This window comes from Aspergillus glaucus, assembly GCF_001890805.1.
Source record: "Aspergillus glaucus CBS 516.65 unplaced genomic scaffold ASPGLscaffold_17, whole genome shotgun sequence".
In the NCBI taxonomy this organism is placed as follows: domain Eukaryota; kingdom Fungi; phylum Ascomycota; class Eurotiomycetes; order Eurotiales; family Aspergillaceae; genus Aspergillus; species Aspergillus glaucus.
In genome coordinates this window covers 542436-567722 of record NW_019170469.1, presented here as the reverse complement: position 1 = coordinate 567722, position 25287 = coordinate 542436, and the positions used below count along the sequence as shown (strand labels likewise).

General features: G+C 49.3%; 10 protein-coding genes across 10 annotated transcripts; 7 read left to right on the top strand and 3 right to left on the bottom strand.

The window, feature by feature from the left end:
- Positions 1-4: 4 nt before the first annotated feature.
- ASPGLDRAFT_131233 (TRAPPII-specific subunit TRS120) lies at positions 5-4520 on the bottom strand (the record flags this gene model as incomplete). Its single annotated transcript, XM_022541024.1, has 2 exons — positions 5-4275; positions 4355-4520. 2 exons carry the CDS (start codon positions 4518-4520, stop codon positions 5-7), a joined length of 4437 nt encoding a protein of 1478 aa, XP_022398655.1.
- Positions 4521-5131: 611 nt separating this feature from the next.
- ASPGLDRAFT_131780 (histidine kinase-like ATPase domain-containing protein) lies at positions 5132-10429 on the top strand (the record flags this gene model as incomplete). Its single annotated transcript, XM_022541076.1, has 2 exons — positions 5132-5259; positions 5332-10429. The coding sequence occupies 2 exons, from the start codon at positions 5132-5134 to the stop codon at positions 10427-10429; spliced, it is 5226 nt and encodes a 1741-aa protein (XP_022398654.1).
- Positions 10430-10747: 318 nt separating this feature from the next.
- On the top strand, positions 10748-13809 carry pabA (aminodeoxychorismate synthase pabA). The gene has a single exon (XM_022547204.1). The coding sequence runs from the start codon at positions 11076-11078 to the stop codon at positions 13566-13568; it is 2493 nt and encodes an 830-aa protein (XP_022398653.1). The 5' UTR covers positions 10748-11075; the 3' UTR covers positions 13569-13809.
- Positions 13810-14068: 259 nt separating this feature from the next.
- Positions 14069-15185, top strand: med6 (mediator complex subunit MED6; the record flags this gene model as incomplete). Its single annotated transcript, XM_022541028.1, has 3 exons — positions 14069-14162; positions 14232-14593; positions 14649-15185. 3 exons carry the CDS (start codon positions 14069-14071, stop codon positions 15183-15185), a joined length of 993 nt encoding a protein of 330 aa, XP_022398652.1.
- Positions 15186-15520: 335 nt separating this feature from the next.
- On the top strand, positions 15521-16311 carry ASPGLDRAFT_27837 (LOG family protein; the record flags this gene model as incomplete). Its single annotated transcript, XM_022543696.1, has 2 exons — positions 15521-15558; positions 15618-16311. 2 exons carry the CDS (start codon positions 15521-15523, stop codon positions 16309-16311), a joined length of 732 nt encoding a protein of 243 aa, XP_022398651.1.
- A 152-nt stretch (positions 16312-16463) lies between these two features.
- pre5 (proteasome core particle subunit alpha 6) lies at positions 16464-17377 on the bottom strand (the record flags this gene model as incomplete). Its single annotated transcript, XM_022544867.1, has 3 exons — positions 16464-17099; positions 17161-17272; positions 17340-17377. 3 exons carry the CDS (start codon positions 17375-17377, stop codon positions 16464-16466), a joined length of 786 nt encoding a protein of 261 aa, XP_022398650.1.
- Positions 17378-17641: 264 nt separating this feature from the next.
- On the top strand, positions 17642-18649 carry ASPGLDRAFT_49940 (Vps55 family protein). The gene is made up of 3 exons (XM_022547203.1): positions 17642-17880; positions 17941-18154; positions 18245-18649. Exons 1-3 carry the CDS (start codon positions 17842-17844, stop codon positions 18376-18378), a joined length of 387 nt encoding a protein of 128 aa, XP_022398649.1. The 5' UTR covers positions 17642-17841; the 3' UTR covers positions 18379-18649.
- A 191-nt stretch (positions 18650-18840) lies between these two features.
- ASPGLDRAFT_84096 (uncharacterized protein) lies at positions 18841-20327 on the top strand. The gene is made up of 2 exons (XM_022550247.1): positions 18841-18920; positions 18977-20327. The coding sequence occupies exons 1-2, from the start codon at positions 18869-18871 to the stop codon at positions 20230-20232; spliced, it is 1308 nt and encodes a 435-aa protein (XP_022398648.1). The 5' UTR covers positions 18841-18868; the 3' UTR covers positions 20233-20327.
- A 153-nt stretch (positions 20328-20480) lies between these two features.
- On the top strand, positions 20481-21275 carry ASPGLDRAFT_49937 (UPF0220 family protein). The gene is made up of 4 exons (XM_022547202.1): positions 20481-20585; positions 20666-20926; positions 21012-21109; positions 21158-21275. The coding sequence occupies exons 1-4, from the start codon at positions 20487-20489 to the stop codon at positions 21219-21221; spliced, it is 522 nt and encodes a 173-aa protein (XP_022398647.1). The 5' UTR covers positions 20481-20486; the 3' UTR covers positions 21222-21275.
- Positions 21276-21598: 323 nt separating this feature from the next.
- fes1 (Hsp70 nucleotide exchange factor FES1) lies at positions 21599-22287 on the bottom strand (the record flags this gene model as incomplete). Its single annotated transcript, XM_022541040.1, has 2 exons — positions 21599-21847; positions 21898-22287. The coding sequence occupies 2 exons, from the start codon at positions 22285-22287 to the stop codon at positions 21599-21601; spliced, it is 639 nt and encodes a 212-aa protein (XP_022398646.1).
- Between the last annotated feature and the right edge of the window lie 3000 nt (positions 22288-25287).

The following is a 25287-nucleotide window of genomic DNA, read 5'->3' as shown; positions in this document are numbered from 1 at the left end:
GGAATCAATCATGAGCATCCAAAACACAGCACTCCTTAGCATGCCAAATCCTCCTCTTCTTCGCCACATCCGCCCCAAATGTATCTCTAATCGCCCCCTCCGAATCATGGAAAACGCCCTGTCCAGTCTTCTCTTCTTCCTCCTTCGTCAAAATTCGTACCTCCTCAACCGTTGCTCCAAATTCATACTCGCCCCGACAAAGCACAGTAACACCGATGGTGGCTGTTGTACTTTCCCCGCTTCCCAGGATGGGAAGGACCTGCTGTAGCATGCCGGTCCAGACGAGGCGGCGGGAGAGGTCTAGGGCGACGTTGTTAGGTTGATGGCGGAGGCTGGGCTGGAGACGGAGAAGGGGATGGATTGGTTTCAAGGAGCGGTTGTGGATTGTGATGGATAGGTCGAGCATTTCGTCGGATTGGATGTTGTATTTGGAGCGGCCGGATTGGATGGTTCCTTTTTCGGAGGATCCAGGGAAAGAAGGGGCTAAGGAGAAGGTCATTTCCACGTCTTCGAGGCGCATGGCTTCAACCATGCGTGCGTTTAGGCGCAGGCTTCGTAGGTCAACTGTTCCCTCTCGTCGTGCGGGTTCTTCCTTCCAGAAGCCGCAGACTCGTTTGAGGAGTTCTTCGCGGTACCAGAAGGCTTCTCTGGTTGCTGCTTCGGCTTCGAAGGTGAGTTTGTTGGCGCTTACCACGAATTGTCTCTTCATTCCGGTGTTGAGGAGGGGAATTGTGGCGTATGGATTATCCAGGTACAGACGAGGAACAACGAGCACGAAGCGCGTGATTTGACCTGGCTGGAGGTCTCCGTGGACGGCGTATTGGCCCTCTACGCCTGCTTCTGCGGGCCTTCCTTCTGTCGCTTGCATAGGCTGCTCGCTCACGTACAGCGACACCGACAGAGTGCTGGGCCAAGCATTCCGAAGGTCAAGAAGCAAAAGACAATGGTCGGGCCCGTATGCACCTCGCCCGAGCTGAGAAAGAACAGGAGAGAACGGATCACTGTCAGAAGACGAGGGCATCGCTTCGTTTGGTGTATTCTCGGATTGAATCTCCAGACCCTGCTTGTTCCACCAGGCAAAATCACTGCTGAGAGGCAATACATCACAGCGAGCCACTTCTATGCTGGCGTTCACCGTAACTGTAAGCGGGACGAATAATTGTCTAGTATAGAGCACATCAGGCAATTCGCCATCAGACCGTCCAATCCGCGAATAATCAATCTGGACAGTGGTGTCCTGCAGACCAGGCTTTCCAAGGATGTCAACTGTGAATGTAGCACTTTGACCGGCAGAAACAGAAAGATCATCCGCTGGTCCGTCTTTGCGCCGCCATCTTAAAGCCGGCTTTGTAGAAAGCTTGAGCTCCAACTCGTACACCTCCGTTGCCAACAGGTCTCTGTTGCCTAGAGCAGTTTGTATCTGTCTGGATGTCGAGTCTTGGAAAGTGAATGTTATAAAATCCAGGGCGCATGGCGATGTGTTATGGAGTGTAATGTCGAACGACCTGACCTCGCCCTCCAAGACCATCATTGCAGATTGTGACAACGACATTGAATCAATAACCAGAGATGGCTGGTGTCCGATGACTTTGACTTCACAAGATGTCGTCTCTGGCCCCTTTTTGGGTACTTGCTTACCATCTCTGGAGGTTGTTGAGCTCCAAGACAGAGGGCGCTCTGCTGTCGGCTTCTTCGCTGCCAACCCAGTACGTTTGAATTTCGTTTCAGACTCTGGCTTCCAGAAATTCGTGAAAATGGGGAATTTGCGCTCCCGGCAATTCCGAACTTTGACAATGCAACCTTTCACATTGAGGGGACCCTCTTCATGGGCCATTCCATAAACCACAATGTCCTGCAGACTCAGCGGTGGAAGCAGGATCCATTCCGCGACAGCATCAAATCGTACACCCTCATTGTCGAGACGAATACTCTCAATTTCCAACTCAAATTCGTATGGATTTTGAAGCGTGACCTTGAATGCCGCATGCTCACCGGCGACCATGAGAAATTCGGATGCCTTGTTGGCTCTTGAGAAAGGGTTGTACAAGAACGGGTCTTTCTTAGACTTCTCGGAATGGGTTGTAACAGCGTCCATTTCCGATTTAGACCGCCGCACAGGTCTCCTAGGATCTGGAAGAGGCAACAATTCAACACCGCGAATCAGGAAATCATCCCAGTATTCTGCCTCTAAACCCGTAGCGCCCAGCCTGTTTGCGGCACCAACCGTTCGTTTGATGTTATTCAGAAGCCGAACTTGGTCCTCTGGCGGAAGATACGGAGGAGTATGGTAGGCTTCAGCCAGCATCAAACTTCCTCGGATGGTTTGGAGTAATTCAACTGTGAAACGGAGCACACCTTTAAAGTCGGGGAGTGCCTCGCAGCAGTTGATACACGCTTTAAGAACATCGATCTTCAGGTTCAGGTCGCCGTAGCCATCTAAGGCGGTATGTCGAAAAGCACGCTCAACTATAGCGGCAACCGAGTCATATTCGGGATAAGACTCCGACCCACTAGCCCTTGACGATCGCCTCTTCTCTCGTCTCTTTTCCCATTCGTAGAAGCCAGAAGGCTGAACACCGTAGATATCTCCAATTGCAGCAAGAAGCATGCGCAAGCTTGATTCCATATTCCCAGACCCAAGGTCAAGGGCATTGATCTCAAATGCAGCATCGCTGAGAGATGCCAGTCCCGCGGCAGGATGGATCCCAACCTCTGCCGCACCAATCTTACGCGCTTGAACAAGGGTCGGCACCATTGTTGACAGCAATTCTCTTAATACAAAGGCTTTCTTCCTGGGCAAATCCAATATATGCAGAACGGAAATCACACCAACTACAATGGGTATTGCGTCCGTGGCAGGCAAATCTGAGCCGGGGGATAATGGCAACGCACGGAATAGGAAATTCGCAATGTCGGACTTTCGCAGTAATACCGTCCCACGTGGACGTTCTGGCTGGTGTAGGGGTGATAGAGACTCGTTCATGACGACATGCTTCAGCGCATTATCGTCCAGTGTGCCATCGCGAATATGCGCAGCCACCAGCAACCGTGATAAACGAATCACGGTCTCCGAAAAGACAAGTTGCGGAAGCGGCTCATCTGTAATATTAGCGGCGCGGTTGTAGAGATTTATGATGTTATGCGACAGGTCGGGTAATAAATTTGACAGGTTCTGTAGAGAAATGACGCGGTTCCCAGGTGTTGACTGTCCATGGCTCGAATCGAAGCCACTGCTAATCAATGACTTTGCAGATTTATCGGCAACCGGATAACAGATTGGAGGAATCTGAAAGTCCATCCCTGCCCATCCAAACATGACGAGACATAGTAGAATCGACTCGAGCGCTTTTGCGTGCCACACATAGTCACTGCTTGCTCTAGCACTCGAAGCAGCCTCGACGAGTTCTTTCAGTGCATCCGGCCATCGACCTGCCTGGAGATAAAGAGTACCAATAACGACGCCCACACGTCCCTTGATGCGGTTTTTTGTGCGATCAGTGGCGCTCATACCGCTTACCGACATCCGATCACGACTGTGCTCTTTCGTCGAAGATAGTGAATTGAATCTCCCAATGCTGTTGGAGCGGCTTGATATTTGTATAGATCGAGTTATCTCGTCGAATGTTGTTGGAGTTTCATGATCGCTAGGGGCAGGAGAACTCTGGTTCGAACTCAACGGAGTTTCAGGCGCGGAGTCGGGATTAGGTGGAAATTGTGAGGGCAAGGTCATCCGGTGCATTAACCTGTCCGTGGGCCGTGGCCGTAATTCCGGTCCTCGATGTGGACCCCAGGATGACGCCTTGGGAGATTCGATGGACGGGATACTCTGCATCATCTTTGCAAAGTCATCCAGTTCGGACAAGAGAAGGGACGTTATGTCGCACATCACTGTCTTCATAGTAGTCGCTTTGGAAGCTTGCGGTGGCGGAACCCATAGAACGTCGTCCGGGCCATTCGAAATGTTGGTTTGTCCTTCGAAATCGAATACTAAAAGTTGATGGACCAACGCTCGAGGATTCCTCTCCCGTACAACATCCATCTCTTCGAGGAGTTCGTCCAGTCCTTCTGGCCTCTCATCACTGCGACTTATCCCGGAGTCTGATCCACTGCTTTTCGGGCGTTTGGAAAGCTCTGCCCCGTCGGCTATCGCGATTACAACCAGCGGCTCTCTAAATATTTCAAACGGAAACAACTCGAGGTGGGATGTCGGGGGCACGGAGAAGGAAAGGTCGTAGAGCATCATGCCGGTAGGAAACGCCAACGGGGAGAACATGTCTACATCAGATCCCGGTCAGTTTCCATTATAGGGGATCCTCCGCATCAAAGCTAATGGCACAAGCAAGTCAACGCATACTTCGATTGGGTCGCGAATCGGGACTGATGTCCCCCAGTCGAACGACATATTCGGCTTGGAGTCTTGCAGCAAAGCCTAAGAACTTAGATCGTTTTATCTTGCCGATAGGAAGCAACAGCGCCCTTAGACGCACCGGCGCAATCGGAGAAAGAGGGTCAACACCCATCATGTCATCTGAAGAGAGGCGGAGCGGAGGCAGTCGGCGATATGCTCAAGACTGCGACCAAGAAAGTAAACAACAAGCAGTCGGAGGTCATGCGAAGCAACAATGGCTAATAAGCAGAGAATAACAAGAAATTCGTAAGCAAAGAAGCAATCCAGCAATCGTTGAGTGTGCAAACCAACCAATGAAGCCCCGAGAGACCACGAGACTAGTTTACCTGGTCCGAAGCGACTCTCCTATACAGCGGGCGGTCAGTCACGGGGGTATTGCTGACTCATCCAGGGACATGCTGATAAGCGTTATCGATTAACTCCGCTTGTCTCCGAATATCGCCTTCGCGCATCCTCAACTCTCCTCCTCATTCTTCGTCATTCTTCTCTGTTGCTGAGATCCTTTGCTGCGTTGCGGCGACATCATTTGCTTAGAAGACTATTGTTATTTGAAAGACACTGCATTGTTTAGAGTCAGCGCGCTGCTGAGCCTCATGCCGCCGAAGCCAGGCTCTGGTTGAAAGTAAACCGAGCTAGACTTTTAATATTATATTGAATTTTGCGAGCAAGAAAGCTTTCCTTTGACTTTACTCTTCTTTATAGAGTTAAAGAGTTCTTTGCACGATGGCGTTGAACATTGATTTCAATGCGCTCAAAGCGCAGACAATGGGGTCAGGGAACGATGAGGAGGCTGTTACAGTTGACACACGTGGTTTGATCTCTAAAGTGCTTGCAAGGTATTCAGGAAAATGGTATGTAATGTACATCCTGCTGTATTTGTTGTGATTTAGGAGACATGGCTTATCTTTTATTTATCTGGACAGGACTGTTTTGCGAGAGATGATTCAGAACGCGGCGGATGCCAATGCCACCAAAGTGACCATCAAGTTCGAAACGCTACCGTCAACCACAGTTCCTATACCAGCATCTGCGGACCAGACAGCCTTAATAAAGCATACCATTTCGCATCATACGCTGAGACGTCTCTTAGTCTCAAACAACGGTACCCCTTTCAGTGAGAAGGACTGGGCGAGGTTAAAGCGCATCGCAGATGGAAACCCGGATGAGACGAAGATTGGAGCATTCGGCGTTGGGTTTTATAGCGTCTTCGACGATTGTGAAGAGCCATTTGTGTCATCCGGAAAGGAGGCCATGGCCTTCTACTGGAAGGGAAATGCGCTGTTTACCCGAAGACTACAATTAGCCGAATCTTCAAATACAGAGACAACCTTCGTCCTAGACTATCGCAATGACACGTCTCCAGTTCCGTCGTTGCTGCAACTATGCCAATTTTTGTCTACCAGTCTTACATTCGTCGGCCTCGAGTGCATTGAGTTGTGGCTAGATGACTGGAATCTTCTACGCCTTACAAAAAAGAGAGCACCAAGCATCAGCTTATCGATCCCCCGCGACATTGAGACTAAGACGCCTCAAGGTCTAATGAAAATCGTCGATGTCACTCGTGAAGTCGCTCAAATCGATGCTTCTTGGATGCGGATTGTTGAGTGGAATCCAAACGCGAGCGTGTTTCGCTTGGATGGTCTTAGGGATACGACGAGCTCGTTGCGCTCGTTTTTCTTCTCCAAACTGACTGGACAGAACCCAGAGAAAGACAAGCCAGCAAAAACAGAAAAGCGCAATAGCATTAGTGACTCGGAGGATATGACCAAATCATTGACAGCTTCAGTGTTCCTCCACACCAACACTGCCTCAATCCAATCGTCTGTCAGTTCGTCTTTGAGCAGTGAACTTGAACGTGCTACCCGCAAGCCTCCACCCAAGAAAACCACGATTGCCGTCTTAACGCCCTCGTATGACACTAGCATGGCGTCGGGTGCTTCTGCATCGCAGTCCGAAGTCCTCGCATCCATCTTACCATCCAAGGCTGGACGAGTTTTCATAGGGTTTCCCACTCAGCAGACAACGGGACTAAATGCTCATATTTCCGCTCCCTCTGTGATCCCAACTGTCGAGCGGGAGAGTATCGATCTCAACACTCGATACATTAGCAAATGGAATACTGAGATGCTGAGGGCAGCAGGTATTGTATGTCGGGTTGCTTGGGCAGCAGAAATGGCATCCATAAAGGCCAAATTGTCATCAGTGGTGGAGAAATCGCAACCGTCGAAGATTCGCAAGGACGATATTGTGCATGTGCTTCCCGAAACAATCCATACTGCGAACCAATTTGTTTTTCGCGAGTCCACCCCATTATCGCAGCTGGGGCAGCTAATTGAAGATGGATTCTGGACATGTAACAAGAAGGCAACTATTGAGGTGCTTTCAACGTGCGGTATCATCCAGAGTCATCAAGCGCGCATAGCTCCCAAAGACCTTAACTTTATGGACACCATTCCGGTCTTGCCGAATGAATTCGTGTCCGGCGCAAAAGACTTTGTCAGGAAACTGACAGATTTTGGATTGGTGACTGACATCACAGTATCAGATATCAAGCGGGAATTGGAATCCAGTACTTTGCAATCCAAGCAGGTTGTTGAATTCCTTTCATGGCTTGGCCGGAAGGCTGCTTCGGCCCAGTTTGACATTCAATCAATTGGAAGCCTCCTGAGTGTGGCAGTTGCAAACGATGAGGACGAAAATGGGACTACTACGCGATTGTTGGTTTTTGCAGACATAACAAGCTTCTTGAACCCCCAACGGATACCTGCGGATTTACCGTTACCGCCGTCCGTTTTGCCTTTCAAATACACTAAGTCCTTGCCCAAACATGAGCTGGAAGCTCTGGGCTGGACGGAGTTACAACTGACTCCATGGTTACGTTGGATTGTCACGAATTCTGGAAACCGCAACGCTCTTCCCGTGGAACATGATATTACCAGAACATTCTCATTTGCCGCCCAGGTTCTTCCAGTCTTGTCAAAGCAATTCGAAAGCCTAAGCCACTCGTCGAAACAGGCTATCATCGGTCTGCTTCAGTCACACACTGTTATTCCGACGAAGCTTGGAATGAAATATCCTGCGCAGACGTATTTCCCATCTGTACGGTTATTTGATGACCTCCCTGTCGTGCATGGTCTCAACGGCGTCAAAGAGAAGTTCCTCGCGAATCTCGGCGTCCGCAAGACAGTTGAGCTCAGCGTCATCTTCGAGCGTCTCCTGAATGCCCCTGCAGCGCCTGAAGGAAGTAATGAGAAACAGCCAAAGTGGAGCCACGTGGACTTGGTGCGCTATCTTGCTTCTGTTCGAGATGACATCCCGACAAATGATATCCAGAAGTTAAAGAAAACCGGCATCTGCACCGCTGAAAGTCCTGGCGACCAGAAAACAAGTTCGCCAAAGCGTTATAAAATATCTGATCTGTATGAGCCGAATAATTCTCTTCGGAGCCTCGAACTTCCAATCATCGAATGGCCTGGGAGATATGAGCCTGTCAGCAATGAGGCTAAATTCCTATATATGATGGGGTTGAGGCGCTATCCATCTGCGCCGGAACTCATACAACTCATGGCGAGGGCGAATTTGGAAGGCAATCGAGCTCTTCATTTAAGGGCCCTCGCATATTACATTTCTGAGTACCATGCAAACGGTTACGGTAGCTTTGATTCCAGTGCGGTTGATGCCCCGTTCCTTCCTATTGAGGGTACGGATGAGTTAAGCCCGGCGAGGAAATGCTTCACGGATGATGGTGCCACTTTATTTGACTTCAGGATCCTTCGACGGGATCTTCAGGCACACGCCTCCAAGTTCGGAGTGCGACAGCACCCTCCCGTGACGGAATGTCTAGATCGTCTAATCCGACGGCCGCCAAGCACGAAGCGAGACGCGAGGGTGCTCTTCAAGTATCTTTCTGGAAGAGTGTCGGAGATCAGCGCACGAGACATTGATCGCGCTGGCAGCGCGCTGATAGTGCCTGTTGGGATAAATGAGACGGTCGAGAAAGGCGAAAAAGTTCGACGCGTGGCGCCTAGGCTTTGTTACCTTGGAGATGGTGAGGACTACAAGGACATATTTGATTTCGTTGATTTTGGCCAGGAAGCCAACTTATTCCTAATGGCAGTTGGTTCGAAGCGAGAACCAACCAAGCCTGAATTGGCACAGATTTTGGTGAAGGAGCCCGCAAGAATATCTTCGACATTCCAGAGCGCCGATAAGTACCTCAAGCTTCTCAGAACACTTTCTGAGAGTCTTATGGCTTTGAAGAGGGACAAGGAACTCTTCCAGGAGATGAAAAGAGCACCGTTCCTGCTGGCCAGCAGGGATATTTCTTCTTTGGCCCAACAGAATCCCAGCAAAGACAAGCCTGTCGAGTCGGACGACGAAGACTACGATGAAGATCAAAGCATTAAAGAATGGACTCTGGCTGCAGCGAAAGATATTGTCGTGGTGGACGATTTCCAAAGCTTCAACCTTTTCAAGGAGCATGTCCTAGCAGCACCACAGGAAGAGGCGTTGGAGAATTTTTACCTTGCGCTGGGAGCCATCCCGTTGAGTACCATTGTCGAGGAGCGTGCTAGTTGGGGATCAATGGCTGCCGATCAACGCCCCGCAACCAAGCTGCAGAAACTCATTCGCGAACGCACGAGGTTATACCTCCATGACCAGTCCCCAGATACGATACGACATGATGTCAGATGGCTTGAGAAGAATCTACAGGTGCAGGTTGTCAATTCGATATCTCTAACGCGGTCTCTCATGGGTCGTCGTGTGTCGCTCACGCAAAAGCGAAGTGCCGTTGTCACTCAGCAGCAGTCGCGGGCCTGGACTTTGTGGATTTGTCCTGGGAAATTCGATTTCTATGAGATTAGCCAGGCCCTCGTGCACCTGATCCTTTATCGCCCGAAGCTTCATACGACGCTCACGTTAGAGATGCTGTTGAAGACCGATCTATTGGAGCTCAAGACTCGAGGATACAACGTCGAGCGAATTCTCAAGCAGAAGGCTCAGGAAGCGAAGGTAGCAGAAGACAAGCGTCAGCAACAGCTGGAGGAAGAGCGAAAACAGCTTCAAGAAAGGGAAGCGGCATGGGCAAAGGAACGGGCGCAAACGCAGTCCCGCCAGGTGGAAGAGGAAAATTCACAGGCCGTGATGCCGGGCGATTTCCCTGACTCCCCTACGAGAAAAAATGACCGTCACGATTCACGACCCCAAGTCCCTGAACCTGTGCAAGAACAACGTCCACGCGGATTGTTCGCCAACTTGACTAGACGCCTTGGACTGGAAAATGGACGCAACTCGAATCTCCTTTCTCAGGGACCATCGCAGCCAAACCCTATCGAGTCCACCCGGGATTCCACGCCTCCGCCACCCTACTCAGCTGAAGATCCAAAGACGTCCCGCCCAGAGCAGCCTACGGTTAACCCACCGCACAAGTTGCATTCGGAACTTATCTCCGCCATTCAAGCCTGTCGACCCCATGGGTCTTCCGGCGTCTACAGTCGACCTGAAACGAGCGAGGTCACCGAAACGAAGTCTTACTGTGATGAGAAGCCCAGTCACGACCTGGACTTCATTGCCACGCTCTCTTGCGGAATCAATCTGCTTTTCACGAAGAACCTCGGAGACCGGTCCAATTTCCTCGCAAAGAACGGTGCCGGCATCAACACATTTGCCTCGGTGCTTATCGAGTGCGCCGATATCTTCTCCCTCAGCATCAACACGATGAGTGTCTTCTACGACCCTGGCGGGCGAACGATAGCATTCAACCGGGCTGGAAGCATCTTCTGCAACTACTTCTACTTCCAGCAGTTACACGAAGTAAGCCTTCTCCAGAGCCAGGACACCACTGAAGCCCTGGTGTACTGGTGGGTGATCTTGTGCCACGAACTGGCGCATAACCTAGTGGGAGACCATAGCTCTGCGCATAGTTACTATACCGAGGGCTTTGTGGCTCAGTACTTCCCTAAGATCGCGACTAAACTTGCCGCGGCTGGGAGGCAGGCTCCTAGCCAAGCTACATCTTGATGCTTTGACGAGTTGACGATGGATATTTGGATATTGGAGATTTATGTCTGAATTTGGCCTATGATAACGATTGATTGAATACCCATGTTAGGATTTTTCAGGCTGGTTTCGGCATTTTTGTATGAACAATTGCGTTTGATTTTGATTAGAACGATATAGCAGAATTCAATTTACGAACATCTTTTGACTCTCCCTATTTAGTAGAGGAGTTGGGGCAAAAAAAAAAAAAAAAAAAAAAAGGTTCCGTTATTTGCCGCTCCACTCTCCGATGTCGTCCCGCATATCATTTTGTACTCTCCACTGCTACCGTTCTAAATTCCTTTTTGTATTTGTCTATATCCTATAATAATTTTGAAAGTTGAATTGAAAAGGCACACGGGCTCGCTACCCTAAAATATTCATTTATCAGCAATCTACATGGCTTGCGCGACGTTCTAACGCCATCGCCACTTCGGAGTCGCGACTTTTGCGATGCGATGAGTCTTTTGGCTGCTCCAGTCAGTCTCTTAACAGTTTGAAGGGCAGGGCAAGGGATCCTTGTTTCTCTGCTACATCTTCTGAATCTCTGTCAGGGTCCTCAACTTTGCCATCCCTTCTGGCCCGGTCTGCATTTTTCTGATACCCCGCAACACTTGGGGTAAACACTATGGCACCATTACTAGGAAGCTGGACACCACCAGAGACCAGCGGGTTTCAATGTCTAAGCATCGAACGCAATTCTGCTAGAAAGAGCATTCTCTACATCGACGCTTACGACTCATTTTCCTACAATGTAGTCGCCATGCTCGAAGAAGTTATCAACGTCAAGGTCACCGTGATGACAATCGACTCGGAATGGCCAGACGGTAACATCACAGAGTTCCTGCAGCATTATGAAGCTGTGGTCCTCGGGCCTGGGCCGGGAGATCCCCAGGTTCCGAAAGATGTCGGTATTATGAAGGATATCTGGAACCTTGGCGAGGCAGATATGTTGCCTGTGTTTGGGATCTGTCTAGGGTTTCAGAGTTTGTGTCTTCATCATGGTATTCCTATTGGGAGGTTGCCGTATCCGTTGCATGGTCAGGTCCATCGGATTTCTACGGCGGGGGAGGATGTTTTTGATGGGACGTGGGATCTCAGGGTTACGCTTTATCATTCGTTATATGCTAAACTGGACAACTGTGGGGCTTCGGTTGAAGGCCAGAATGGTTTTTCAAAGCTTGGCAGCGAGCTTGAGCTGCTCGCTTGGTTATTCATCGATAGCACGGAGACTGATACGGGAGCGCAGATTCCCATGGCTACTCGCCACCGGAGCAAACCGTTTTGGGGAGTGCAATTTCATCCAGAATCATGCAAATCCGACAGGGAGGCTTGCGACCAATTACTCAAAAGATGGTGGGAAATGGTTCTGAACTTCAACAAAAGGACCGGACGTGGGGGTTATGGAACGCTTCCCGATACACTCGTTACCCGATCAGATGATGTGGCTTCTCTTCCGGATGTTGCGTTTACGATGCTGAAATGGAGTGCTTCTACATCAAGGAAGTCTGCCTATCGAGCATTCTCACGGGCTGATTTAACCGCGGAAGCGATATGCGAAACGCTCAACACTCCCAGATCGCCAACTGTGCTATTCCAGTCCAATGGAAGATATAGTATCATATCTGTTCCAAGTCCGGGATCATGGCGACTTGGATACTACAGCGCTTCTGGGAAGTTATTACTGGAAGACTTGAGCAACCGCGGCGCAACGAATTGGCGTGAAGACACGACGCTCGTTGAGAAGTCACTGTCGGTATCACAGTTCTGGGATGCATTGAGATATCTGATGGAGATGAAGAAGGTCGACAATGGTGACCATACTGTTCCTTTCTGGGGAGGATTCCTAGGATACTTCTCCTACGAGATGGGCCTTGCTTGCCTTGCACGCCCAAAAGATGCAGAAGGTATGCATAATGGCTTTCAAGGTCATTCTTCGGGAAATGCAGTCACGGAGGACCCTGCGGATGCCAGTCTTTTGTGGACTGACCGGAGTATTGTCGTTGACAACCAGACGGGTCGAGTCATTGTTCAGTCGACTCGGGAATCGGACGACGTGCCAGCTGGCTGGCTTGATCAGACACTACACTTGCTCAATGAGCTCTCAACCGCTAATACCCTAAATGGCGACGACAATATCATCGCGGATGATATGCAAACCCTGGACTCCATCCTCAACCAGGGCGAAATTACTTTCCCCAGTCCGCAGTCTTATCTCAAGCAAGTGGAAGATTGCAAAGCTGAGCTGGAAGCCGGCGAATCATACGAGCTATGCCTGACCTGCGAAACGTCAATTGCATTACCATCTCCGAATACTGACAGCGGCCGTGCGAACTTTCCCTGGAAGCTATACAAGCGTCTGAGGAAGTATAATCCCGCAGCGTTCAGCGCTTACGCAAAACTCGGAAACGTCAAGATCGTGAGCAGTAGCCCCGAATGTTTCCTCAACTGGGACCGAGAATCGACACTTGAAATGAAACCGATGAAGGGCACGGTGCGCAAGACCGACGATATGAACATGGAGAAGGCCAGGGAGATTTTGGGCTCAACAAAGGAAGTAGCAGAGAATCTCATGATCGCTGATCTAATTCGCCACGACCTGTACGGGATCTGCGGCTCCGGTAATGTGTACGTTGAAAAGCTCCTCGAGATCGAGGATCACGGACGAGTCTTCCAAATGATCACCCACGTCAAGGGCGATGTCAATCCACGCCGACTCGGTCCCGCGGTGCGGAACATGCCGCAACTCCAAACATCAAATATGGCCGTCCACGGTCTCACGGCTCTACAAAGATGCCTCCCTCCTGGTTCAATGACCGGAGCACCCAAGGAACGCTCATGCATGCACCTTAGCTCGATAGAGAATCGGAAGCGTGGAATCTACTCTGGTGCCATGGGATACCTCGACCTTGGAGGTGGAGGAAGCTTTTCCGTCCTTATCCGCACTGCCTTTACATCCTCTGATGATAAGGACGAGAAGCAGTTATGGCAGATTGGTGCCGGCGGAGCAGTGACTACTCTCAGTACTGCTGAGGGCGAGTGGGATGAGATGTTGACGAAGTTAAGAACTGTTTGCAATATCTTTACGCCTTTGGATTCGGACGGCCGAGGGAAGTCGTAAGGTCTCTATACTTCCATGTCCATGTTTCATCATGTCTTTCTTCTTTTATTTTGTTACACTTCGGGCCGGCTTCAACATTTACATATATTTGCATTGGGATAGATGATAGAGATTCGATTCAACATTCAGCGCTGGGGTTATGGGATTGGTTTTATTGTTTATTTCATGGCATTGTATAGTTCGCATCCTGATATATATATTTCTTGCTACCTTCCTGTAAATGTAAAACTCTCAAGCCAACTCAGATTAGAAGGCTTTAGCTTTGTTTAAGCCTTACACCAGAATTTCCATTTGAAATAGTTACCTTATTGTACAGTAAGGTGAATGATGTCTCGGTATCTATTTGGATGCAAACAGACCAAACACCACTTCCCTGCGGAGGAAACATCTCCAACATTTCCAAACCCCCAAACCAACAGTTTACAATACGTCTGGCGCATCCATTGCACTGATATCTGAGCATACTGCCAAAACGGAATACTCGCAGCGAATCATTCCGAATGGCAACAGGCCAAGATACATCCCTGGAGGAGATCCTCTGGCGGTCTCCTCCGCACGTCCAGATGATGGGAGGCTTTTTACATTCAAACAACAGTATGCACACTGCACCTTGTCAACCGCTCAATTCATATCTGAAGCTAATAATCTCCCGAGTATGAATAGTTCTCTTCTACTTCGCCGAATCCCCTTTCTTCGACGCAACCTCCAACAACGCCTCCCTCGCCATCCAAGCCAACTACAATGAAACCTTCCGCCATTTCGTCGAGACCCGCGAAGCTTTCGAGGGCCGATTAAGTACAATGCAAGGACTAGAATTTGTGGTAGCATACGACCCGTTGCAAGCAGCGGCGCAGTCAGAGACGAGCTTTACGCACGAACCGTCGAATATCTGGGTAATTCGGAAACAGGCGAGGCGGAAGCGCGGTGGGTTGGATGATGATGTTGTGGTGTTGTCGACGTTTTTCGTGGTGGGGGATTGCATTTATATGGCGCCGTCTGTGGCGAGTGTTATTGGGAACCGAATTGTGGGTGATGATACCTTGGGTTTTGCGGTTAGGGGTTGGTACTGACTTTGGATAGCTTTCGGCTGTTACGTCTTTGACGAGTTTGTTGAAGACGGCGTCTACACTTCCGAGCTTTACTCCGTCTTACGGACATACCTATATGCCACCTACGATCAAATCGAGCGAGTCGAGTCAACCGGGGATACAATCTCAGACAAGCAAAGAAGACAGCACGCCCATGCCCGAGGGAGAATCCCAAGGCAAGACATCATTACAAGGAACGACTACTAGCAACATCGGCTCGACGGTACAGGATACAAGGACGTTGGCAGAGTCATTCAATCTTCTCTCGCGGTATGGAGACGAATTCATGGACGAGAGCCCGTTAGTTGGAGAGCCGGGATCTTTCATATTGTCACGGTCAGGAGATGTGGATAGAACGAAGCAAGGACTACAACCACCGACAGCAACGACCGGCACCGCCACAAATGCTCCTACGAGAGTTGGGACGCCGCAAGTCAGGATTGAGACGCCTGGCAAGTCGGATAAAGGCGGCAGCACACCTATTGCTGACGAGAAGCTGCGGAAGAAGAAAAGTAAGATTGGAGTTTGAATTGTATAAGATACCCTTTTTCTAGTGTTTCATAGAGAATCTCAACGCATTGTATCTCAGTGAGGGATGCGGGGAATGACATTTTAGCTTCACCCGATCTATGATGCTATTTTGGAATCACAACCACATAATTGTATACCTGTTTGTACTTCTTTGGTACTGTTTACTCACCACTAGTATATTTGCGTAGAATTGCTGAGGTGGCATCTTTTGTGCAGCAATTGAAGCGTGACTATTTGAATGGAGCGGTTGCTGAGAACGTCAACCTAACATCTTATCATCCAACTTCCTAACAACCGTCAACACTCTACTACAACACAACCACAACATTCAAAATGGCTAGCGAAATCAAACAGCCCGTGGTCTGCGTCTTGTAAGAAATCCCACCTCTAAACCTTTCCAAATGACCAACCAATACTGATAAAACCACAGCTGCGGCTCCGTCTCCGGCAACGACCCAGCCCACCTCGAAGTTGCCCGCGCCCTGGCCCACGAATTCCACAAACACAACATCCGACTAGTCTATGGCGGCGGCACATCAGGCCTAATGGGCGAAATCGCCCGCACCCTCGTGCGCCTGTCGGGCCCCGAGTCCGTCCACGGGGTAATCCCACGCGCCCTGATCCGCATAGAACCCGGCTACGACAACGCTCAAAAGGCCCAAGAACAAGAACACAAGACCATGTCCCACGGAAAGGATGCCGAGCGCGTTCTCAACGACCCCATCAGCAAGGCTGCGTTGCTGCAGGAGTCTGAGTATGGGATGACGACTATCACGGCGGACATGCATACGCGGAAGAGGTTGATGGCGACGAAGGTTATGGAGGGGGGTCCTGGGAGTGGGTTTGTGACGCTTGCGGGTGGGTTTGGGACGATTGAGGAGGTTATGGAGATGACTACTTGGAATCAATTGGGGATTCATCGGCGGCCGATTATTTTGATGAATGTTAATGGGTATTGGGATGGGTTGTTGGCGTGGGTGAAGAATGCGGTTGAGAAGGGGTATATTGGGCCTGCTAATTCGCAGATTCTGGTGGAAGCTAAGGATGTTACGGAGGTTTGGGGGAAGCTCCTTGGTTATAATTCTAGTTGTGGACAGATGCAGCTGAACTGGGGTGATGAGTAGACTATTCCTTCGAGGGTTTATAATAGCTAGAGTTAAAAATCTCGTTCCGAATTGATGATCGTTGTACGCATTTAGAACACCATTATTCTTAATTCATACCTGGATAGTAACATGTCTTTTCATCTGCAAACATCTTCGGGCATAAATCGACCTTATGAATCAACCTCCATCTCCCCCTCTCTAGTCTCCCCAGATTCCGTCTGCTCCAGAGCTTCCAGCAGTGGTGCGATAGTCTGACCATCGTATAACTTAAAGCTCTCGATCCGGCCCTTGGAACCCTCAGGGGCCAATCCAACCACACCAACCGAAGTGTTTTCAACAGTAAGCTCCTTGTCCTGAGAAAGAGTATCCTTCAAAGCCCGCAGACCATGTGTGATCAGCTCGTCCCGACTGCTGTCAGCGAACTTGTCCAGATTCCGCTCCAAGTACGTTCGGGCCATCTGCGACCGGGCTCCGATGGCACAAGCAGACATTTCGTATGTCATTCCCGAAGGCTGGAAGTCGAAAAGATGGGGCCCCGATTCGTCGACTCCGGCAACGAGCAACCCCACACCATATGGCCGTCTTCCGTATTGCTGGGTGTTAAGCTGGGCACGGTCACTGATCTGAGAAACGATCCGCTCAACGGGGATAGGACGGCCGTAGGTCATGCGGGAACCGAGCGACTGTTGCTTCATGAAGTTGGAAAGCACACGGGCATCCGATGCCAGACCGGCGATAGCAACACCCATGTGCGAGTCGATTTCGATGATCTTCCTCTGATACGACGACAGCTCTTCGGCGTTTCGCTAGCGAGGGGCAAGTGTCAGTTCTCTTTCTCTGATCAGAGCAGCAATGACGCCGACGAACCTTTAAGCCGACCAGGACAACATGTGTCTTGTTGACAAGCCCCACCACGACTGAACCTTGCTTAACTGCTTCTTGTGCGTATTCGACTTGGAATATCCGGCCTTGCGGGGAGCTGTTCAGAGCCAATGTCAGTTGCTGGGGAGCTTCCTGGATAGATAGGGTAGCTAATGGGGCCGTACAAGGTGACCGCATCATTGTCGTAGTTGTTTCTGAACATGACGAAAGATGCTGAATTAGATTAGACAGCCGTGAACCTGAGAGAATGTGTATAGTAAAGACGGTAGAAGTGAGGGCAGATGAATGACCGGGGGATAGGCGAGAGATAGAGACGACGAGCAGCAAACGCGGTGATGATGATGATGGGGAGCTTTGGAGTCCCGCTGAGGCTGGCCTGGGATTGTGGCCTTGGCGCCTCAGGCAGTCATTCCCCGAGTTCCCGTTGCTGCCGCCTTCTGCCAACGTCACCTTACAGACTGAACGACGCAGTTACTGTCAAGCATCGTTGATCCATTCGCTGCGGCCTCGATGCAGACGAACCTTGCACGCTCTATCGGGCCCTTGTATCTTGTTTGAAGCCGGACTTGCTTCAAGGTACTTTCGTTGCAACGCGATACCTTCAGCCCTTCACTACATACTACCCGCAGCTCCTGGACCGAGCAATAGGTCCTCATCTTTGCAGTCATGACAGCAGGTCTCAAGACCATTATCGGTCTTTCTTTTGTATGTACTGGCTGCGTGATTTCGCTATTTAGCGCCGATACTGATGCTTTCGTTATCTAGATCCTCGCAATCGGGTTCCTTCTTGTCATCCTTTCCTCGGCCATCTGGCACAACTTCCTTCCGTTGACTGTCGTTGCGACTTATGTTGTTGCGCCTCTACCCAATTGGATCTGCGCTCGATGTGCGAACCCAGACGACTTTATCGACAACTCGGGCAACTCGGTGGCTGATTTCGGGCGGTTCTTGACTGGATTTTTGGTGCTGATGGGTATTGGTACGTCGCACGCTATCCTAAACTTTCTTGCTAGGAACACTGGGAGCAGCATACTTTGACTCAATATGAAAGCAAGCTAACAACTTCCAGCTCTGCCCGCAGTACTGGCGCACAGCGGCGCGATCGAGATCCCTGCGATGGTTATGTCGATTATCGGCGGTCTGCTCATTTACGGGACGATAATCAGCTTCTCGATGTTTTTCCAGGAACAAGAAGAGTTCTGAATGTGATGCAAATGCGTGATGGATTGGCCGCGTGGATACCCTGTGCCAGGAGATGTTTTTGCTCTCTTTCTTCGCTGAGATACTCTGCCTCTTGCTACTATATTGAAGGAGTATGACTATTTGCGTTACGTTTCTGTTTTGGGTACGATGGGACTGCTTCTGTTCAGTTGCTTTGTTGATTTAAGCGTTTATCTGATATTCTGGCGTGTACTATAAGCACGAATGATGAGTGCTTGAAAGGTCTACAGGAACCTAACCTCTGATCTGAATTCTTTTCAACTTCTTTGACATCGTCTTCTAGTTTCCCTACAGTAGCACTGTCCTTAATGACATAAATAACGACTATAAAGTCACGTGATACCGCGCCGCTTTCAGCGCGTCCGCGTAGGAAGGCAGTTCTTCATGACAATTCCACATTCCAGGAATAGCGGCTAAAGCTTATTTTACTTTGCTTTAGTATGTGACATTCAACTATACTACAGCCCTCGCAATGAATATCTGGTCGGGAGCCATTGCACTGAATGAAGAATCACGGCTCGAAGGTGAGAACGCTGTCTTCCCACCAAGGCAATGATTGCTAACACACTTGTCTAACTAGGTCTACGCTTGATCGACCCGACCTCCCACTGGCAGACAGATATATCCAAAGACTCAACGCTTCGATTCCGCTGCTTCGTCAATCCGGCCTTGGTACCCCTCTATGCGCGAGCCGGACCGAATCTTGAACTGCACACGACGAACGTCTCTACGGCGCAATGGCTGAAGAACAGGTTGCTGGGGAATATTTGGCTGGAGGAGGATGATGTGGATAGGTTTCAGCCCATTCAAGGTCCTCTTGGGCTTCTTGTAGGTGTGGAGGGTACCTCCCGGAAGGCTTCGGGGTCAAGTACTTCGGAGCTACTGGTGTATGGCGTGTTGTCGACTACGACTTCGTTCGGACCGATCTCTTCGTCATTGGACTATCCCGAACACAACCAGGAACCTGTGATAAGACAAGAATTGAGAATATACGCCTCGCCGCTGTCCGGGTCGATCATTTCGAAGGCTCAGAAAATCGCACCTCCACCACAAAAATCGGATCTTGCAGGCGACGATGAGCAGATTGCGCAATTTCTTCCTGACCTACGGTCACCGAGTCCGAAGAGAAAACGGATGGCCAGTTTGTTTGATTCTGTCACGGATCATAAGAGGATGCGGCAGTCGTCGTATTCCCAACCTACCCAGCCGCTGCAGAGTTTCAAGATCAAGAGAGAATCCGAGGAACCTTCACTTCCAGTCTTGGACCGGATTGCTTCGCAACGAGCGAGGTCGCTTTCGATTGGGGCTAATCTGAAGTCTGCGGAGTCGAGGCCGGGTAGTGCTCGCGGATATGTGCGCGGACCAATCTCGAGGAAGAACACACCGGCACCATTCATAGAATCCTCTTTGAAACGGGAACAGTCGCCGGGGTTGTTTTCGTCAGACACGAAACAAGAGTCTTTCTCAGAAACCCCCAAAGATGCGGAGACAATCCTCTCAGAGAACAAGAACACCATCACACGCACGATCATGACTTGCATGCGCCTATATGGATATAACCGGCCGAAGACCGGAAACCCGAACAAGAATACAGAAGATAAATCACAAGGGGACGAGAAGGACCCACGCATAGGGACAGCCGATTCGACCGAGGAGGACGAGTTTAAGGCCATGTATCATGCTACATACCGTGCGTCAACATTTGCATTACGAAAGTACCTAAAAGAGCCCGTCGCAAATGGTGAGGGCATAAAGGCACCTCCACCTTTACTGGAAAAGAAGAAGGCAATGGGGTATATCGATGAATTCTTGAGGCTGTTTTGTGAGGAGAATTAGCCCTGTTTGGCACAGGTGATGAGTTATGATTTATGATACTATATAATTATAGAAGTCAACAACATACAAACAATAAATTAGAATAAATGACTGGCAAACAATTTAGACAAGTAGAGAGGGTTTGTAGCTGTATATATCACGTGACACTGACGGTGCATACTGCATCATCGCCAACTCCGGTATCCGAGCTGCATCCAGCAACAGCTCTATCAGCCGACAAACATCGCGTCCCTTGAAACCCATCACGGCCCAAAATGGACGCCTCAAGCAACCGTCTCTTCCGCTTCTCCAAGCCAGAATGGCTCAATAACAACACCGTCCGCAACTCGGGTGTCTACACCTCCGGCGCCTTGGTATATCCCCAACCACCCTCTACCTAACACATCCCCCAACAACCAACAACCAATAAACTAACAAACCACGCGGTAAACAGTTCTCAATCGGCTTCTTCTTTCTCATCGACGCAGCCGCCTTTTCGCACAGCTCGCGCAACGGCTCCGACGTGCATGTGAAATTCGTCGACTGGATCCCCGGGATCTGCTCCGCGCTGGGAATGCTGGTGATCAATTCTATTGAGAAGTCGAGGCTGCAGGCGGATAGCTGGAGTTATAGTGGAGATGGGGTTGCGTGGAAGGCGCGGTTTGTGTTGTTCTTGGGGTTTGCGTTGTTGGCTGGGGGGTTGGCGGGGAGTGTGGTGAGTTTCTTTCCTTTCCTTTGTATACTCTTGGGATTGGGTTTGAGGTTGGGTATGGGGAATGGGTTGCTAACTGGGCCGGTAGACGGTTATGGTTCTTAAGTATTTGGTTCAGGGATATCCGATGCCGACGTTGTATTTCGGGGTTGCAAATGTTGTTGCGAATGGGATGATTATGCTGAGGTTTGTCTCTGTTCTTTGGTTTGGTTTGGCAGATGCTAATTTTTGCAGTTCCGTTGTGCTATGGATTTCTCAGAACATCGAGGACGACTACACGTACAACCTTACGCTGTAGGATGATGCCTACGTACGATCTACAACTGCTTGTTTTTTTTTTTTTTTTTTTTTGGTCTGGGTTAATTGTTGATTGGTAGCTAGGATGGCGTATTGCAATGATTGTGTTTCTAGCTTGTTCATGATTGCTTTATTTGACTTGTGCTAGGCAGCGGCTTTTCCCCGTATTCCAGTTTGCATGTAGAAACGGCGCAACACGCGGTAAAATATATCAGCGTCGCAAGTAGGGACGGCAGCCTGTCACGGCATAACCATCACTTGACGCAACAGCAGATACAAGTCATTCCCTCATGACTGGCGTACGCGTCACTTGTTACAGTGGACGCTGTGGTTCGTCTTCGCATTTGTATATCCATAACTCTATTCCAATCTCGTAATTCATGCAGAAGGCTCACATGGGTGAGCCCGCAGCTTGTCGATAATCACATCGACAGCCTCCATGTCGCCGGCATCGACCTTCTCGCCACGTGGGTATCCATCGGGAAGATGCTTGACGAGCTCGTCCATGCAAGGCTGGTAATTCCGGACGGCGGAGGAAATCGCATAAACGGCCTTCTTGCGAGCGGCAGGGGCAGGATCGGAGGTGGCCATCGAGACCAACTTGGGGAAAATGTTCAACACAATTAACTAAACAATTAGCATCATTCCATAGAAATATCATAAAGAGGAAGACATACCTTATCCTGCGCCTTCTCATTATTCTGCACCGCAGTTCCAATACACCAAGCCGACATCCGTCTCATATCCGCCTCCTCATGCTCCAACAACTGCACTAACGGCGTCCACAGCCCCAAGGGCTCCATATTATTCGCATTGTCAATCCCCTCGATCATCTGCTCGAAGTTTTCGAATGCGATCATCTTATTCTCCATATCGACATCGTCGGAATGCAGCGCTGCCATCGCGGCTTTCATGAGGTCTGCGTCGGAGGGGCCGCCGAAAAGACTCGAGAGCATTTCGGGTGTGAGGCCGCGGGCGGCGGATTCTGGGGTTGCGCCGGTGGCATTGGCGTCGGTATTTTGTTGGTTCATGCTCCATTTGAGGAGGCTGTTGAGGTTGGGGTCCATGGCCATGGTGGTTGTGGTTGTAGGTGGGATAAATTTGATAGATAGATTTGGTGGGGTTTATCGTGCGATTTGGCGGGTGATGGATTCGTTGAGGGCCCAAGAATAAAGTAAATCAAGATAGCACGAGGATGTACTGTAGATAGTTTGCGCAAGATAAGAATTGAATACTCTGATCTTTTGTAGGAAATAGATCTGAGCGGAGTGGATGATTCATGCAGCGGCGAAATTCTTCCACTCCGTTCCACCGCCGTCGGTGGCGGAGAGACCTATTACCTATTTGGGTTACTACCCTACGGCACGCAGTATACAGTAAAGTATTCCGATGCTGTTGTTTCAAGGCATTCTCTGAAATGTCTGCTACTCTAGCTCGTGAAGAATAATAGCAGAGTAGGAGTATGAATGGTGTCGCAATCTTCAAACTAGGCTACACCTGAGTGAATAAGATCGACCATACTTCCCCGAATCTCTCGCTATACTTACTATTTTTTTACTATGCGACATGGCTGTGAACTTTGGCTAGCATGATGTAGTGCATATCAAGAGCTACTAAGAAGCTACTTCGGAGCTTTCATATCTCCCAGCCGAAGGTCAACGAAGAGGAACTTACAAAGCAAAAACAGGCCATGATCCGTCACCTACAGCATTCATTTAACGAGGTTGAAGGTCTCAGGACCCCATACATAGACTCACTAACACTCGAATAACTCAACATCAGGCCCAAGATATTCAACCCCGAAGAAGAAGAGCGAACGCAGCAGGCAACATAATGGAATCGATTCTTCCAGCCCATGCCATCTTTCCAATTAGCACGATTCCCCGTCAACTCAGATGGGGACTCAATGAACCAGGAAATGCTTGATAATTTTGAGAGACACGTGGACGCGCGGGACAGATCACGTCCAGATAGAACTTCAAAGGGTATCTATCGCATGTATGCTGGTCATTATGCCATGCGGGCAGATTATTATTTTTCGGATGCTCCAAGAGCTGGTATTGAGAGGCTGAGATCGTTGCGCAGTATCACGAAGTGGTTGCCCACATATGTATCCCCGTCCCATAGTAAAGAGGTTTGAGGTGACCAATTCTTTTTTAGGGCATCTGGTGAAATAATTATAGACTCGAATATTGACATCGTAATGCCTGATAGTACTGTCTATTGGAACATAGATGCCAGTTACAGACTTGAAAATTTTGTCTCGACTGTCCACATGCAATGCTTGTGTTGTACCATGCAACCGAGAGCAAAGACCAGCTCCTTCGAGGTGAGATCCTTATAATCCTCGAAACGATGAGAATTAGATTGGCGCTTCCAGAATTTAAATACCATATTGTTACACCAGTGAGTCAAATCTGCGGGGACATCATGCAGTCAATAAGTCTAACTTGTCAATCCTAAGGTTATGATGATTTCCATTATAAACGAGCAGAGCAGGATCATACAAGTGCAGTCTAACGAAGATGGAATCGTCATTTGCATGTCGCAGCTGTACGATCTGAGTACTAAAGATATGGCCCCGTATGATCTTTTGACTCGATATATGGCAAGTTGTCTCATTGGAGACACCAAGTTCTGCAAAGTGAAATAGGAGCACAGGAAGTGAATGGAAGTTACAAAGAGAAAGAGACAATCTCGTCACTCGAGGATCTCTCAAAGTAAAGTATGACTCTGAGAAATGGGCCAGGGCTGAAAAGTTGGTTACGCATCGACTGTGCCTTGGATACATTTCGATGTACTGCACTAGGTTCGTTAATTATAGGAAGACCATTCCGATTGCTCAGGTACCTACACGCAGATACCAAGAACGCACATTAACTTCGGCTGGAAAACAAGGATCGCCCAAAACAGCTATTGCGGGAGAAGGAGAATGTTGTAAAGATCATTCACTCGTTTGTCAAAGGCGCATCTCGTAGGCCTCTTTACTCAGACACTTTCTATACGCTTCGTCATCTCTACCATATCTTGGAAGACTGGAGTGCAGTGGACTCACAATTTAAATCAAGAGTCAATTGATGTCAAAATGTCAAGCCCTATACGCGAAGCTCTCATCCTGCTATCATAAAAAGACCGCCTGTACTCCAGTTTCTTGTCACACTGAGAGGCATCATTTTTCAGTCAGTGGTGGCAATTTTATTGAGGCCATACTTCAGCTGCATGTTTTCTTTGAGGCCTACTTCACCAAGATGCGACATCTGCAGCTGGCATCTGGCCAGGACATGCGTTTGCCTGGGTTTTATCATGGTATTGTTGGTGTCTGTTCGCAGCATATGAAGCACATGGACGCATTGTAAGGTTTCCTAGGCTCTTCATGGACTTGCTTTACGCACCAAAACACTAAACATTTGTCGAGAATGTCAGCGAAGTCGACACAGACACAAAGATCTTCGCAGGGATATTCAAGCTCCACAACCTTTTCACCTGGAGAGTCGTGTCAACGTAAGCGGAAGCTTCAAGGGCATCCGAGGATTTATTACAGAAATGAGCCGAAAAGAACCCCCAATGTAAAGGTGAATAGTGAGAAACTAGGATCATGTACTGCATACCCTAAACCTACTGTCATTTTTTCAAGAACAATGACCGGGACAGGCCTTTGAATTACTGTCTAGTCCAGAGTAATTCGTCCTGGACTGTACCAAATGCAGGAGGAACGTCAGAATACTTGGGGCTGTTGAACGGCGAGTAAGTTGGTTCTTTCAATCAGATACCAAGCTAATTGATAAACTGCCTTTTGTTTGCTCACGGCAGACACCAGGTTTTCGTGACCTTCGCTGCTTTTACCCAGGAATACCTGACGGAACCAAGCACCCAGACGCCTTCATATTCGAGCTATGGGCCTTGGAACACGCTAGAAGCCGAAGATATGAAGGATGTGGCCATATTAATCATGGCAGCCCTGTTTTATGTTCGCGAGGTCCTATTAGCCATGTCGCAAGCGGATCATGGGTTTTTGTACAGAGCCCTACGGACCTTGCTCACTTATTGAGTTGTCCTATTTATGAACT

Excerpts from the sequence above, each read along its gene's own strand:
- pabA (XM_022547204.1), top strand. The coding sequence starts at position 11,076 with ATGGCACCATTACTAGGAAGCTGGACACCACCAGAGACCAGCGGGTTT.
- ASPGLDRAFT_49940 (XM_022547203.1), top strand. The coding sequence starts at position 17,842 with ATGACAGCAGGTCTCAAGACCATTATCGGTCTTTCTTTT. Across the intron at positions 17,881-17,940 it reads CCATTATCGGTCTTTCTTTT|ATCCTCGCAATCGGGTTCCT; the intron begins GTATGTACTGGC and ends TTCGTTATCTAG. Across the intron at positions 18,155-18,244 it reads TTTGGTGCTGATGGGTATTG|CTCTGCCCGCAGTACTGGCG; the intron begins GTACGTCGCACG and ends AACAACTTCCAG.
- ASPGLDRAFT_84096 (XM_022550247.1), top strand. The coding sequence starts at position 18,869 with ATGAATATCTGGTCGGGAGCCATTGCACTGAATGAAGAATCACGGCTC. Across the intron at positions 18,921-18,976 it reads TGAAGAATCACGGCTCGAAG|GTCTACGCTTGATCGACCCG; the intron begins GTGAGAACGCTG and ends TTGTCTAACTAG.
- ASPGLDRAFT_49937 (XM_022547202.1), top strand. The coding sequence starts at position 20,487 with ATGGACGCCTCAAGCAACCGTCTCTTCCGCTTCTCCAAGCCAGAATGG. Across the intron at positions 20,927-21,011 it reads GGGGGTTGGCGGGGAGTGTG|ACGGTTATGGTTCTTAAGTA; the intron begins GTGAGTTTCTTT and ends CTGGGCCGGTAG. Across the intron at positions 21,110-21,157 it reads AATGGGATGATTATGCTGAG|TTCCGTTGTGCTATGGATTT; the intron begins GTTTGTCTCTGT and ends TAATTTTTGCAG.